Genomic DNA, 15,376 nt, shown 5'->3' on the forward strand with positions numbered 1-15,376 from the left:
TTATTTATCACTCAAGTATATGCAAAGAATATAATTATATTATATATAAATATTATGGAGTAAATAGTAAAGAAATGGATAACATACTAGACGAATCAAATGCATCATCAGAACCCTTATTAATTTTGTACAATTTTTACCAAAAATATTAATAAAAAACACACACACACATTACACATCCATACAAATTTACAATAAGAGGAATGAGGAGATGGAGGGATGGTTAGTCCTCCATCTCCCCCCTCCCACCCCAAGTGATGGGGTTCAATTCCTCATAATCTCCATTCATGTGATAGGGTGGGGGGCCCTTCTCATAGTTTACCATTTAAAAAATATATATACAAATCTAGACGTTGAGGCTAATTAGGACATTTAAACCCATCTAATACTTTGTTTTGCCAGGTTGGGTATGACTTAACTATTCAAAAATGATTAAAAAAAAATGGAAAAATGTTATTACAAGTGGTGATTAATGAATTCAAAGTATAAACTGGTGGTCATATTTAATGTTCGCAAGGAAACATCCAAGAAATAGACAAAAATGTGAATCTGGTTGAATTTGCATACACCATACAATATATAGTAGCATGGTCCCTCTAAATTCTATAGCCGGCACTCACTTATTCAACTCATCAGTTGTTAAAATGATGACGTAAAAGCACACTAAAAAGCTTTGGTATATTCTCTTGAGATTTTAATCTAAGTGGTAACGCTTTAACCCTTTGCCAATTTCAAAGGTCGGGCGAGGATCTTGCCTCTAATAATCTGAGTAATGAATTATTCTAATAACACAACGTTGTTATTAAATTGTGTTTAGATGGTATTATCTAAATACCAATAAGGAATTATATTGATACCAACAAAATATTGTTATATTTGATGGTACTACTGAATTAGTATGTTAGTATCATAATAATATCATTTAAAGTAGTAGTATAATTTAATATCAACGGGTGTTATTAAATTCGTTTATAACTCAAATTATTATAGGTAGAGAATTCTACGTCTTTCAGCTTAGATTTTGCAAACACTAATTTGATTTGATCCTCTCTTAAAAGTGGATGATCAGTACTTAGACTTGACTAGTTGCCTTATTGTGAATCTTCTGATTACTCATATGTCGTATTGTTTTTATCATTAGCGTTATTTATATTATAATATGAAGAATCATATTGAATTGGATAACGTTTTCAAAAATTGTTAGTAACCGTACTGTTTGTTTGAAACGTTGCTAATTTGGTTATTGTTGTTTGTGAACTATGATTAGCATCTTCTTTCAAAAAATTATAATTAGCATCAACAGTCAAAGATTGTTTTTAGCTTTTGGGATAGTGTTTTGTGAAAACTAATGAAGCAAGCTATCACAAATTAACATTTTTTTTTTATATACTTTGTATATTAATTTTTTATTTCGATCTAATGCATCAAAATAGGAGTCTGTGAAAACTAAAGTAATGCGTCTATAAAAAAAGGACAAAGCATATACTAGTATAACTGTATAAGATTGTAAGTTCAAAGTGAAAGTTAAAGCTTTTAACTTTTTATTAATTTCTATTATAATTTATAAATATTAATCACTCGTATAATAGTAAGAATTTCCTATCGTCCATTAAAGTATGTACAGTCATCATCCATATGACTATTGCAAAACAAATCCATTGGAGATTGAAACTTTAGTGTCCATCATAAAGTATAGCCATTTTTATAAGAATGTGAGTTTTAGACCATTTTATCCTTAATAGTTTTTTTTGTTTTTTTTTTTATTGGTTTGTTACAACTTACTAATTACAAGAGATTCATATATTCCGTACGTTGGTACGTGAATACAATCTTCAAGTTAGATCTTTAAGACCAATATTAATTTCTATCCAGTTAGTATTATATAGTGTACCTTATGATCAAGAGGACATCTGACAAATGCTATATGTTTTCTGGACTTGGGAGACATTCCTAGCTTTAATGCTTGATGAAATGATGAACATTTAAGCAATCTTTTGGACAAAATTCCAATCCATATATCCTCTTCAAGAACCATATTCTTATGCTCCCTAGGTCCATTCAAGTTTTATGTACACTTGGGTCAAGGACGCAATTCAGAATTATTTATATGCAATTTTGAATTTTATATTGTCATGCAAATGATGCAATAATCCCTAATCATGTGATACTATATATATACGTTACAAGGCAATAAATTAGTTCAAATAAAGAAATTTGTGCTCGTAATTTTTTTCCCTTCTACTAATTAATACTAACTGGTCACTTTTTGGCTAGGTATACAATAACCAAGCAATAAGTTATGTGTTCTCAACCATGCATAATGTAGAATGAATGGAAGAATAGAGAATCTCCTTCATATTCTAGTATATCCGAAATTAACTCTAGTCCAGGCTAAGTTTGGTTAACCATATTAGCACGCAATTATATGTTCGTTTGTGGACTGCATGCATCGACTATATATATATTATTTCGAAAAATTGTGTATGATACTTATATTATGAATTATTGTCATCATTGATATGTGGTCGGTGTTATTTCAGAGTGCATATCAGCGCATAGCACCTATTGACAAACGAAGTGTATAGGAGGGTAAAAGCGTAATTTATCAGACATTAAAAAACTTGAATATTCCACTTAACTGTGCTAGTGGTACATTTAATACTCCGAAAATGTACCACTGAAATCACATTGGTACATTTAATCAAAGTGGTACGTACGGTTTGTACTTTAAATTGTACCACTAGAAAACCAGTGTCATCCTATATATTTTCTAAGCACATAAGTGCTATGCGCTAATACTTACTCGTTATTTCAACATCAGTAGCTTTCAAGTTTCAAGCATTAATACTATGAGAAGGACAAGATAATAATTGTACTTTGAGGTCAAGGCCAATAACATCCATAGCTTAGTTATAATTTCTATTTTCCAGCATACATGTTATCTTATTATATATATACGGAGTACTGGGGCCTAGCCCCTCGTTTGCACCAAAAAAATATATATACACGGAGTACTTAGTACAAACTACAAAGTCTACAAACGCATAAAATTGCAACATTGCAATTCAGTTGAGGCAATTCCCATCGCTTAGCTGCCCACAGTACAGTTCATGTCTAACACACGACCTCTTTATTTGTTAGCCAAGTGCTACTTCTAATAAAAACAATATAGATTAGTAATAAATAAAATTCCATATATTTATAGTCCGTACGAAACATATAAGGTGAAGGAAATTCCTAAAAAAGGAGGATAAGAAAACATTGCAACTAAACATTATTCGAAATTCCATATATTTACAATTTTTGTTGCTTGTATAACCATTCCCCACCCTCCATTTTGAGCGAGTCAAGCCACAAATCATCCACTTGAATAGTTGTATAATGGATTACATGATTTTTGCGAGTGATAGCTTTAATTAAAGGTGTACTTAGATCATCACCTCTTAGCACATGCTTGTAAGAAATTGTTTCTCAACTAAGCTAAAAGTTTGGAAATTTATTACCTTGTGTGATTTCTCAAAAACAAAATTTAAAAAATACCTTATGTGCAATTTGACCCTAATTTTGTGATGGTAAGACGATATTACACAAATATTTTGTTAAATACAAGTTTGGATCGCACTCGTCATCAAGAGAAAGTGTCCACTTTACAAGTTCAAAGAAATTTCATCTCAAAATCATATGGTTAACCCATTAACCTTATAAAATGTTTAACTAAGGTCCCGTTTGGTTTGATGTAAAACATTTGCAATGAAAATTTAGTTTTCATGGAAAACATATTTTCAAGGAAAAGCACAATTGCAAATTAGTTTTTTTTTTTTTTTTTTGTTTGGTTGCATACAAGAAAAGTTCAAGAAATATCAAAAAATATGAGTGGGAATGTGAGGGAAGTAAAAAGGAGATAAGGAGGATGGAGTAAAATGTGGCTTCCCTTGTTTTGTAAGGGAAAATGTTTTCCATGGGAAAACTGTTTTTCACACTTTCACAAACTAAAAAAAGGAAAATGGGAAAATCATTTTACATGAAAACATTTTACATCAAATCAAACAGGGCCTAACTCTCTCTCTCTCTCTCTCTCTCTCTCTTTAAAAAAAATAAAAATAAAAATAAATGTGGGACAGTTACATGTGTTGTTTTGAAAAACATATATTACTTCAACACGTTTCTCACCTGACTTAACCTAAATGATTAATGACGACCTTTGCTTGCAAGAATTGAGAGCAAAACTACCAAATTTGAACTTGATTCTTTGGGTTCATTAACATCCCCCTTCATGCCCTATTTATAGCTATATATACATCCTAACATTAATATTGTTACATATACTTAGTATCAAAACAACAACCATAATTGTCAAATATCAACACCATTTTTTAAAAAATCACCAAATTAGTACACCGTATTTTTAAGTTGACATTGTATTAATTATTCATGAATGCATGATAAAATCACAAATTAATCTATATGTTTAATAGATTATTTGATTTACCTTAATATTTCCAATAATAACTCTTGTTATTCTTAAGGATTTTTGTTTTTGAAAAAAAATATCTTGAAGGATTTTGTACATAATTTACCTTTTTTTATTTTAGGTAAAAAGATAAGAAATCTTATACTCCGTATTAAATTTTTGAATAATTGATTCAATTATATTTCGTGCACTATTCATATATTAACCTTGATTATATATTTTATGTAAAAAAATTGTGAAATAGTTTAAGTCTTTACGACATAATGTATAGCATAGGGACTATAGGGTACAAGGCTTACAACCTATACATATTACTATTTTACAATACTCATTTAGTTAACCCCAATGTATGTTAATGTTCAACATTATACATTAACGACGAGACAATATAAACAAAATTTTGAATTATTTCAAACTCAATATTTATAATTATAATTATAATCAGAAGTAATTTTTTAACAAAATTCCATTCTACTATGTCGTAGGCCTTACTCATATCTAGCTTTATAGAGATCGTACCCTTTTTTCCCTTACTTCTCGATTTCATGGTGTGGAACAATTCAAGGGCAATAAGAGCATTATCAGTGATAAGCCGACATGGAATAAAGACGCTCTGATTCTCCGAGACAATGTCAGGGTGAATTGATTTAAGCCTCATAACAATGGCTTTCGAAGCTATTTTATATAAAACATTACAGAGAGCAATAGGCCTATATTCAGACATCGTAGTAGGGGACTTGACTTTCGGAATAAGAACAATGTTAGTAAAATTAACAAGGCTAATAGACTCGTTACCCTGTAAAACGTTACTAACATATCTAGAGACATCATCACCAACAATATGCCAAAAATTCTGAAAAAATATAGCATGCATACCGTCGGGGCCCGAGGCTTTGTAAGGGTGCATCTGATTAAGAGCAGCAAAAATTTCATCCTTCGGGAAGGGGCGCAAAGGTTCCGCATTAATCTCTAGAGTGATGAGTCGGTCTACTTAGTCAAGAATCCTATCACAAGCATCCTATGAGGGCGTGCTGGCTGTAAATAGATTTTGGTAGAAGCTCTGAACCACCTTTTCCAAATCAGCTTCTGCCTCACGCCAAATGCCATCCGAGTCAAAACGGCCCAAGATCTCATTTCTCTTCCTTCTCTGCAAGGCTTTTTGATGGAAATATTTTGTGTTTCTATCTCCATCTTTAATTTCCGAAGCTCTAGACCGTAAGTACCAATAAGCTTCTTGCTTCTCTAGAAGCTCATCAAGTTGCTTTTCAAGTTCGGCTCACCTTGAAAAAGAATCATCCGAAGCAGCCTCACCTTGCGCCTCTTTTAGAGCTTTCTCCGGTTTTTCAATTTGCAACTCAAGGCCACTGAATTTCCTCTTACTCCAAATCTGAAGTCCACCCGTTACATTCTTTATTTGGTCCTACACCCGCCCTCCCAAATCATGCCAAGCACCACGAATAATCTCAACACATTCCTCCTCTAACAACCAACAACTTACTTCTGAAGATGGGATTTGTGGATAGATGGGTTAATATTGTCATGGATTGTGTGACCTCGGTGAAATATTCTTTTATTATCAATAGCAATGTTAGTGGTTCAGTGGTGCCCTCCAGAGGTCTCCGTCAAGGGTAACCCTATCCCCGTATTTGTTTATTCTTGTTGCAGATGCTTTTTCAGGCTTACTTCGGAAAGCTTTACATGATGGCTCTATTCATAGGGCCAGGGCTAGCCAACCGAAGGGAGTGTTCGAAAATTGTTGAAATTTTCGAGATATATGAACAGGCTTCCGGCCAGAAAATTAACTATGAAAAATTGGAGGTCTCCTTTAGTAGAGGAGTTAACGAAACAGTCCAAGATGAAATGTTAGGAATCCTTGCTATGTGATGAGTGGATAATCATGATATATATCTTGGGGTGCCAACCATAATCGGAAAGTCAAAAAAGATGATTTTTTCGGCACTCAAAGATAGAATATGGAAGAATTATCGGGGTGGAAAGAAAAATTTCTGTCAAGAGCGGGGAAAGAGGTGCTTCTAAAGTCAGTGATTCAGGCCATTCCAACTTACATCATGGGAGTATATAAAATTCAAGCCGGGGTGATCGATGATATCCATGCTATGATGGCGCGATTCTGGTGGGGGCAAGATGAGGCAAAAAGAAGGGTTCATTGGAAGAGTTGGAGGAACCTTTGTACTCCCAAATGCTTAGGGGGTATGGGGTTTAGAGATTTAAAGGTGCTCAATGACGCTCTCCTTGGTCGTCAAGATTAGAGACTAGCTAGCAATCCGGGCTCCTTATTAAATAAGGTGCTTAGTGCGAAGTACTACAATGGAAAGAATTTTCTCGGTGCTAGTCTTGGGGTGGGTGGCAGTTTTTCATGGCTTAGTATTTGGTCTTCGAAGAGCATAATCAAGGAGGGGCTAATTTGGCAAATTGGAAACGGATCGTCTGTGAACATATGGAATGACCCTTGGGTTGATAATGGGGAAAGCATATTCATTACTACCCCTAGCTCGGAGGATGTCTCGCTGGTGAGTGACTTGATCGACCATGGTTCAAGAGAATGGGATGTTCAGTGTATTGAAAGTTTATTCAATGAAAGTGATGTTCATAGCATTCTTGCATTGCCTCTAAGCTCTAAAGGCAGCCCTGATGCTAACGGCCTATATTCTTGAGAAAGGTTGCAATCTTGAGAACTTTCATAAGGCTTGGGTGGAAATCTGGAACATGGATGTCACACCCAAGGTCCGCCACTTCCTCTGAAGAGTATGTATAGGAACTCTCCCCACTCATGCGTATCTCAATTTCAGACAGATGTCTGATTTCATAGATTGTCCTTGGTGTGTTGGTTGTTCTGAATCCGTGTGCCATGCCTTATTTGATTGCCCAACTGTGCGTGATCTTTGGGTGGAGTGTGATTGCATTGAAATGTCCATTTGGCCTTTAGGTATGTCCTTTTTAGTCTTAATTGTCTCATGGTCTAAGCTGGACAATAAGAAGAAATGCAGGGGAGCTTTTCTTTTGTGGAATATTTGGTACAGGAGGAATGAGATGATTTTCAATGGTAAGAAATGTACCATCCCACAATCATTGATCGGGTCTTTCGCCTAGCTACTGATTGTATGTCATATGCAAAGAGAATTTATGGTGGTATTAGGAAGCACTCTTGCAGCAGCTCAAAGACCTGGAAAGCCCCGCCAGAAAGGACCATCAAGCTCAACTGTGATGCATCTTTGAGTGAAAATGGGTGGATTGGGCTAGGTGTAGTGGCAAGAAATTATGAGGGTGAAGTTCTCTTTGCCACGACTCATCGAAGTAGAGCGCATTGGCCTCCGATCATAGCAAAGGGCAAGGATACGACATTAGCTATTAAACTGGCCAAATGCTAGCTTCAAGCTTTCCAGCATCATCATCGAATCTGATAGTGAAATCGTCATCAAACGGCTATGTAAGGGAACTATCTTTTTCGCTGACTTAGATTCTATATTAGATGATATTTTATCTTCTAGTTCTTATTTTTCTTCTGTAGTTTGGAGCCATGTTAAGAGGGGTGGGAATGTTGTTGCCCATAATTTAGCCCGCTTAACGCCTTTTGGTTTTGATCAAATTTGGGAGAATCATAATCCTTGTGAGGTTTCTCCGTATTTTTTGATAGACAAATTATCAATATAAGGCTCCTTTTGCTTAATCTAAAAAAAAAGAAAAATAATTAATAATTATAATTATAATTATAATTATGGGTAATGCTATATGTAGCCCATAGGGCTACAAATAAGCATTATATATCTTTCCTTATTTTGTATTAGTTTAGAAATGCATGATAAAATCACACGCAAATCAGTGTAATTAATGAATATATTTCAATAATACTTTTCTCTTTTAGTTTCTTAATATATCATTTTCCTATAATTATTATTAATTTATTAAAAACCTTAAAAAAGAGGGTGTCAAAAAACCAAGAGGACAGGATCTAGTACAAAGGAGAAAGAAAGCCACGCGCCAAAAAACGCCACGTGACGACAGCGCTGAGACAATCCTCAATACCCTTCAACCAATAACTTTCCCCCACGTAAGCAAGCTCAAAATTTTTCTCTCTCCTCCGAAATTACGTCCAGGTTCAATGAACCTTGTTTTCACCCTCTTTTCTCGCCTCCCATTTATTTGTCCTCCCTCCCATTCTCCAATTCTTCAACAAACCACAATTTCCACAAATCAAATTTCCAAACTTTTTTACAACCCAAACTCAAAAACCTCAATAACAAAGAATATCAATTGCATACACATTTTCAACAACAAAAATGGCATTGGCTCTTACATCCTCTCTATCATCCGAGCTCAAAGGTCAGTTTATTATATTCTTTCGAATTTATTACACCGATCGATGCGTGATTTTATTATCTTGTATCCTGCCTATGGTTTATGTTTGATTTTATTGATTTTAATTTTAATGTGGATTATATACAGCTCCAAGCATAGGTGCATTTCAACCGTCGGATCGTCAATACAATAATCTAACGACTACGATTAATTTATCAACAAGGCGAGCTGGTTCAGCCGTGAAGCCGTTACGAGCCGCCGCCGAGTCACGGCGGAGTGACTCAGTTGCGCCACTCACTGCCACCACCTTTGCCGCTCCTAAGACTGGTAATTTTTTTGTTTTCTGATTTTATTTTTGAAAATTTTGGTTAGGAAATTTTGAATGTGAAATGACGGTATTGACCTTGGTTGGAATTTTCAGAGGAAGGGGTAAAAGAGGAAGTGAAATTTGTTGAAGAAGAGGAGAATTTTGAGGAGTTGGCGAAAGAGCTTGCAAATGCTTCTCCGCTTGAGATTATGGACAGGGCACTTGCTAAATTTGGAAATGATATTGCCATTGCTTTCAGGTATAATTTTATTTCATTAATTTGATTATTTTTAGTTGTTATTTTTATGGTTAATTTACTTGTTTAAGATGAATTTCCTAGATTTTTTATTGAAGAAATTGTTCCAATTAGTAAATTAATTAGGGAAAATTATATGATTAATGAAGGATTAATTACTGTTTTACCCCTGGAATGAATGTATTCTTGATTATAAGAAGGTTCAAATGTGAACTAATCATGGAAAATAATACAGTAGCAATGAAATTAATAAAAGTATAAAATGTGCAATTATAGTTTTGCCCCTAGAATGAATGTAGACTGGATTTCAGGGAGGTTCAAATGTGAATTGGTTAGGGGTAAAATAATGAATGAAATTAATAAAATAGTGTAAATTGTGCAGTTACAGTATTGACCCTAGAATGAATGTAGACTTGATTTCTAGAGCGGTTCAGTGGTTTGACTATTATGGGTCCTGTTGGGAGTTGGGACTAGTACCTTTTTTAGGGATAATTTATTGAATTTATTTAATATTTTGGTCCACTAGATGTAATACGAGTATTATTTACTTTAAACAAGATTTGATTTTATATGGTGTTGATAGTAAATTATTAAAATATTTTAAATTCATTAAATTTTGTTTAAGATCTCAAATTAACTCATATTGTGTAGAACATCATAAATGGTGATTACATACACAATGTTGCAAATTGGAATACATTAAATTGGTGCTTAATTAGTCAAGAATTTTAGGCTTGGTATCACAAATATTTTATTTTCAGACTCGTGCTTGTATTTGATCTTTCAACATTTCAAATTTATGCTTGCTATCAAACATTGTCTACATGTTATAGAATGGGTCATTCATTCATTAGACCTTTTTATTTTATTTTATATATATATATATTTTTTTTATGTATGTTGGTTAGCTCCTAACATGTATTCTGCTGTATTCTCAGTGGTGCGGAAGATGTTGCTTTGATCGAGTATGCCAAATTAACCGGCAGACCCTTCAGAGTCTTCAGCTTGGACACTGGAAGATTGAATCCTGAAACCTACCGGTTTTTCGATGAGGTTGAAAAACACTATGGCATCCGCATTGAGTACATGTTCCCTGATTCAGTAGAAGTTCAGGGTCTAGTTAGGAACAAGGGGTTGTTCTCTTTCTACGAGGATGGACACCAGGAGTGCTGCCGTGTAAGGAAGGTGAGGCCACTTAGGAGGGCCTTGAAGGGTCTACGAGCCTGGATTACCGGGCAGAGGAAGGACCAGTCTCCTGGGACTCGCTCTGAAGTCCCTGTTGTTCAAGTGGACCCTGTTTTCGAGGGTTTAGATGGTGGTGTTGGTAGCCTTGTGAAGTGGAACCCTGTTGCCAATGTTGAGGGTGACAATGTGTGGAACTTCCTTAGGACTATGAATGTGCCTGTTAACTCATTGCACTCCCAAGGATACGTCTCAATCGGGTGTGAGCCATGCACAAGGCCTGTTTTGCCTGGACAGCACGAGAGAGAAGGAAGGTGGTGGTGGGAAGATGCCAAGGCGAAGGAGTGTGGCCTTCACAAGGGTAATATTAAAGAAAATTCCGAAAATCAGAATGGTAGTGCTCAATCAAATGAAGAGGTTGCTGACATTTTTGAGTCAGAAAACTTAGTTTTGTTGACTAGAGCTGGAATTGAGAACTTGATGAGATTGGAAGACAGGAGAGACCCATGGGTTGTCGTCCTCTATGCACCATGGTGCCAATTTTGCCAGGTTAGACACCGATTTTCTTTTGCATCCGCCTGCATTGATATTGATCTAGCAGAATGTTGGTTATACTAACTGATATTTTTTATTTTTTATGTTTGAACAGGCAATGGAAGGTTCATACCTAGAGCTGGCTGACAAATTGGCTGGAAGTGGTGTCAAGGTAGGAAAGTTCAGGGCCGATGGTGATCAGAAGGCATTTGCCAAGAGTGAATTGCAGCTCGGAAGCTTCCCAACTATCCTTCTCTTCCCAAAACACTCATCTCAGCCCATCAAGTACCCTTCAGAAAACCGTGATGTGGATTCACTCTTGGCTTTCATCAATGCTCTCAGATAATGATCAGCGTTAAACAGCTGTTATACATTTCGTAGATATCAGAGAAGAAAGCTAAAACATAACCGAATGATGGCAAACTGGAAGATAACCCGAGAAGCTAGTTCAGTTTTACCGGATATGATCCCCCTTATGATTCTAAGGGAGGTTCTTTTGTAGTCAATAGTGAGCTACATTATGACTTGTTTAGTTACAAGTTGGAGATGGCATGTTTATATAGCTTTTAAATCTCTGTTTCTTTTTTTCTTTTGTTTTTTGATGGGAAAGGGTATAAAATTTTGGTGTTCAAATGGTGAGGCTATATGTACATTGTGAAGGGCTGTGTTAGAATCTCATTTGCTGTATCAGAAAAATTACACCAAATAAATCTGAGTTTTTCTGGAAATGGTTTCAATTTTGTTCATTTATTTAACACTGATTCATCTGTTCCTACATCTCAAAAGGCATAGAATATAGCTATACACCGATGAATGTAGTATCAAGGCTAATTCACTACAGGAACAGTGTGTCAGGCTGCACCGAGCACCGGCACTGATTCAGTCACTTAAAGGTTTGGAACAGTTTGTTTTGTCTAACCCGAAATTGATCAACTCCAGTGTTAGTTGCCTAGGACCAGTGGCGGACCCATGAATTTCCGACTGGTGAGTCACAATTGATAACCAAATATGTAAAAAGAAAAAATTTACCAAAATTCCCAAGAAAAATTATTTACAAAGATCATCCAAATAGAAAATTGACAAGATTACAGTACTAACTAATAATTAACAAGCTTAAAATTGACAAGACTAAAATTAACAAACTAATAATTAACAAGCTAATAATTGACAACATGACAAGCTTAGCTCTCTAATAATTAACAAATTAATAATTGACAAGATTAAAATTTGTACAAGCATTAGGTTCACATTTCATCAAAAACCCAACAACATTAACAAAAGGTTCAAAGTTAGTATTTTTTTTTTTTTAAAAAAAACTTAGAAAATAATTTATTTATTTATTTTTTTTAAAAAACTTAAAAAATATTTTGGGCCCTGGTGAGTCATTTGACCCACCAGGCATAAGGCCAAGTCCGCCAATGCCTAGGACTAGGGTGACAATGACTCATGCTTAAGGTTGGGTTAGCTTGCAACATAACTCAAGCTTGTGAAGCTCAAAATTTTCAGGAATAGGTTTATTTTCTGATGTTCTGCTTGTTACTAATTATACTTGCTGTAATTACTCGTGAGACGGTAATCTGTTCTTACATACTAAAATTTCTAATACAGTTAAGGAGCACATTTTCCTAATATAATCAATACAGGCACACAGCCGAGACTACTCGTGAGTGTTTCGAGTCAGCTTGTTTCTTCAGCTTCACTTGTTCAAGTTGAGCTCACTTGAGCCGAGCTTGACTCTTTGAGTACCTTGTGAGTTGTGACTCTTGTAAGCATGCTAGATGAATCATCATTACCGCTGGTCAGGCCAAAGCTAATATTAAAGAGCACGGATTTTGTACTTAATTAAGGTTGGTTCAATTGTAGTTAGTTTATTTCTCTTTCGGTCCAACTCTTGACTTCCAATGCATTTGTTCCCTTCCATATTCCTTTTGGAAATGTGAAGGTGACACCATTTTACTTGTGGTGTATACTTTACAGCTCCCTTGGAATTAACCCTCCTTGATGTTACGAGTTTACGACTTCATATTGTTAGATTTTGGAAAACTCTTCAAATTGGAATGTATACCATCAATATATATAGAGTTTACAATACTAGTCCTAATCACGTTAGGAAACCTAGTACGATAAGGATACATAATATACATAAAATCTACCCTACTCTGCGACAAATATTGTCATAAAATCTAAGCTCTGATACCATGTTAGATTTCGGAAAAACTCCTCAAATTGGAGTGTGTACCATTAATCAATATATATTGAGTTTACAATACTAGTCCTGATTACGTTAGAAAACTTAGTACGATAAGGATACATAGTACATAAAATCTATCTACGAACAAATATTATCATAAATATTATCACATATGAAGTTGTGTAATTTTGTAAGTCCAATCAAACTATCACATGATAATCAAACTACATACAAGTAAAAAAACAATATGGTTGCTGAAATGGGCCGCCTTCGTTTGGGCATGTTGTAACTGCTAATGGGCATGGGAATAGCTTCTCTGTCTACCAGAGGCCCATAATCTCTTCTAATGGATCAATTTCGACGTTGGGTACTAGCCAGTAGCCACTGGTCAGTGTCTCAATCAGGTACATAATAAGGTTACTTGGGCTATATGTATATGTAAACTTTGCCAACTTATCGTACCTTGTAAAGTTGAACAATGATGGATGTAGAATATTAAGTGTGGAGGGGCACTAAATAAAAAAAATAAGTAAAATGCTTGTATGAATATTTGAACCTAAGACTTTTAGCTCAAACTCATTGCATTACCACTATAAGTCTATTTGATACTCCCTCCGTTTCATAATGTTAGTCCTATATACTACCTCCGTTAAATATCTTGTGTAACTTTGGAGGGGGTTGCTGTTACCAAGGCAAAACTTAAGGGGCAAAGATTAGGGAAAGTTTTGTGAAGTAATTAAAGTAATAGGAGAGAGAAAAGGAGACCCGCCCACATGCAAAATGGTGGGAAAATCTGATTCTTTTACGAGAGAGTTGTTTTCCCTCCCATTTTCTCACCAAAAATTCGAATTGAATGAATTTTTTGGTGGGTTTAGTTTTCCCTCCTATTTTTCCACCAAACTTTAGTATTCATTCAAATTAAATTGTGAATTTAAAACCATGCGTTTATCATTTAAGAGGCTTATAAAAACCATCCACCAACATCCAAAAGAATTCAATGTTGAAAAATTAATTACGGACCATAAATTATTCAAATATTGAAATGTTTAAGAAAAAGTTAGCACTAACTACCCACGATTAGCCCATATTTACCCAAAAAATTCTCCTAAACTACAATTAGTGCTTCACATCTTCAATCTTCATCATCTACCAAGCTTCAACATCTACATATTCACTTAGAGCAGCTTCACCTTCCCAAAAAAAATAGTAGCCAGCCCTATATCATCAACCTCAATCTGAGGACAAAAAAATCAGACACAAGGCATGGCAGAATTTATTGAAGCTCTGTTCTTTGATGTTGATATACTCCCTCTGTCCCAGATTACTTGCAACATTTTGACTGGACACGCTTGCCGATGCACATATTTGACCGTCAATATATTTTATTATATATTTATAAAGCTTTAAAAAGTTTATATTAAGAAACTATACATTAAAAGAGACCCAACAACATCTTACATGATTACATTGGCTTTCATATAATAGTTAGAAAAGATGGTCAAAGTGAGATGTGTGAATAGTGCAAAAAGACAAAACGTTGTGAGTAATTTGGGACGGAGGGAGTACTAACAAAGGAGACAATGGCAGAAATCTACTATGATCAACAAGAGGAAATGCAGGATGAAGACTTAGAGCACTCTGAAACGAAGAAGAAGAAAATGGGCAACAAGGCACACAAGCTGTCTACATTCTACATGAAGGTGAAGATGACCATGACATGCAAGCTTTCAATGAGAATGGCACTCAACAAAAATAGACAGGAAACAACTTACTTTACAGTAAAGAAGGGAAATTGTTGATGCAATGTTGCTGAAAATGCAAGATGGGAACTTACCAAGGGGGCACAAGAAGTTGTTATCAGTTCAATTCAATGTGCACAAATCAACAATCACAAGAATATTCAGTGACATAAAAAAATAGATGGCATAGGGGAATATGATTGATTCCTACATAATTTTCAGATGAATTCCTATAGTCAGTCCCTTTACATCTAAGACAGTCAGAAAGAAGTTATGCAGCAGCCCTGAAGATTTCTCATATCACTCTTCATAATTTGAAGAAAAAGGGTAGGCTGAGAACACACACAAGCAGTAACAAGCCTGCACTGACATCAAATCA

General features: G+C 35.0%; 1 protein-coding gene across 1 annotated transcript; it reads left to right on the top strand.

Moving 5' to 3' along the window:
- The first annotated feature begins 8,500 nt into the window (after positions 1-8,500).
- LOC110687384 (5'-adenylylsulfate reductase 1, chloroplastic-like) lies at positions 8,501-11,804 on the top strand. Its single transcript, XM_021864029.1, has 5 exons — positions 8,501-8,812; positions 8,936-9,115; positions 9,210-9,354; positions 10,290-11,082; positions 11,183-11,804. The coding sequence occupies exons 1-5, from the start codon at positions 8,770-8,772 to the stop codon at positions 11,411-11,413; spliced, it is 1,392 nt and encodes a 463-aa protein (XP_021719721.1). The 5' UTR covers positions 8,501-8,769; the 3' UTR covers positions 11,414-11,804.
- Positions 11,805-15,376: the final 3,572 nt, after the last annotated feature.

The sequence above is a fragment of the Chenopodium quinoa genome, unplaced genomic scaffold (assembly GCF_001683475.1).
Source record: "Chenopodium quinoa cultivar QQ74 unplaced genomic scaffold, ASM168347v1, whole genome shotgun sequence".
Taxonomy (NCBI): Eukaryota; Viridiplantae; Streptophyta; class Magnoliopsida; order Caryophyllales; family Amaranthaceae; genus Chenopodium; species Chenopodium quinoa.

Coding starts and splice junctions, on each gene's coding strand:
- LOC110687384 (XM_021864029.1), top strand. CDS start 8,770: ATGGCATTGGCTCTTACATCCTCTCTATCATCCGAGCTCAAAG. Junction 8,813..8,935: donor TCTATCATCCGAGCTCAAAG/GTCAGTTTATTA, acceptor GATTATATACAG/CTCCAAGCATAGGTGCATTT. Junction 9,355..10,289: donor GATATTGCCATTGCTTTCAG/GTATAATTTTAT, acceptor CTGTATTCTCAG/TGGTGCGGAAGATGTTGCTT.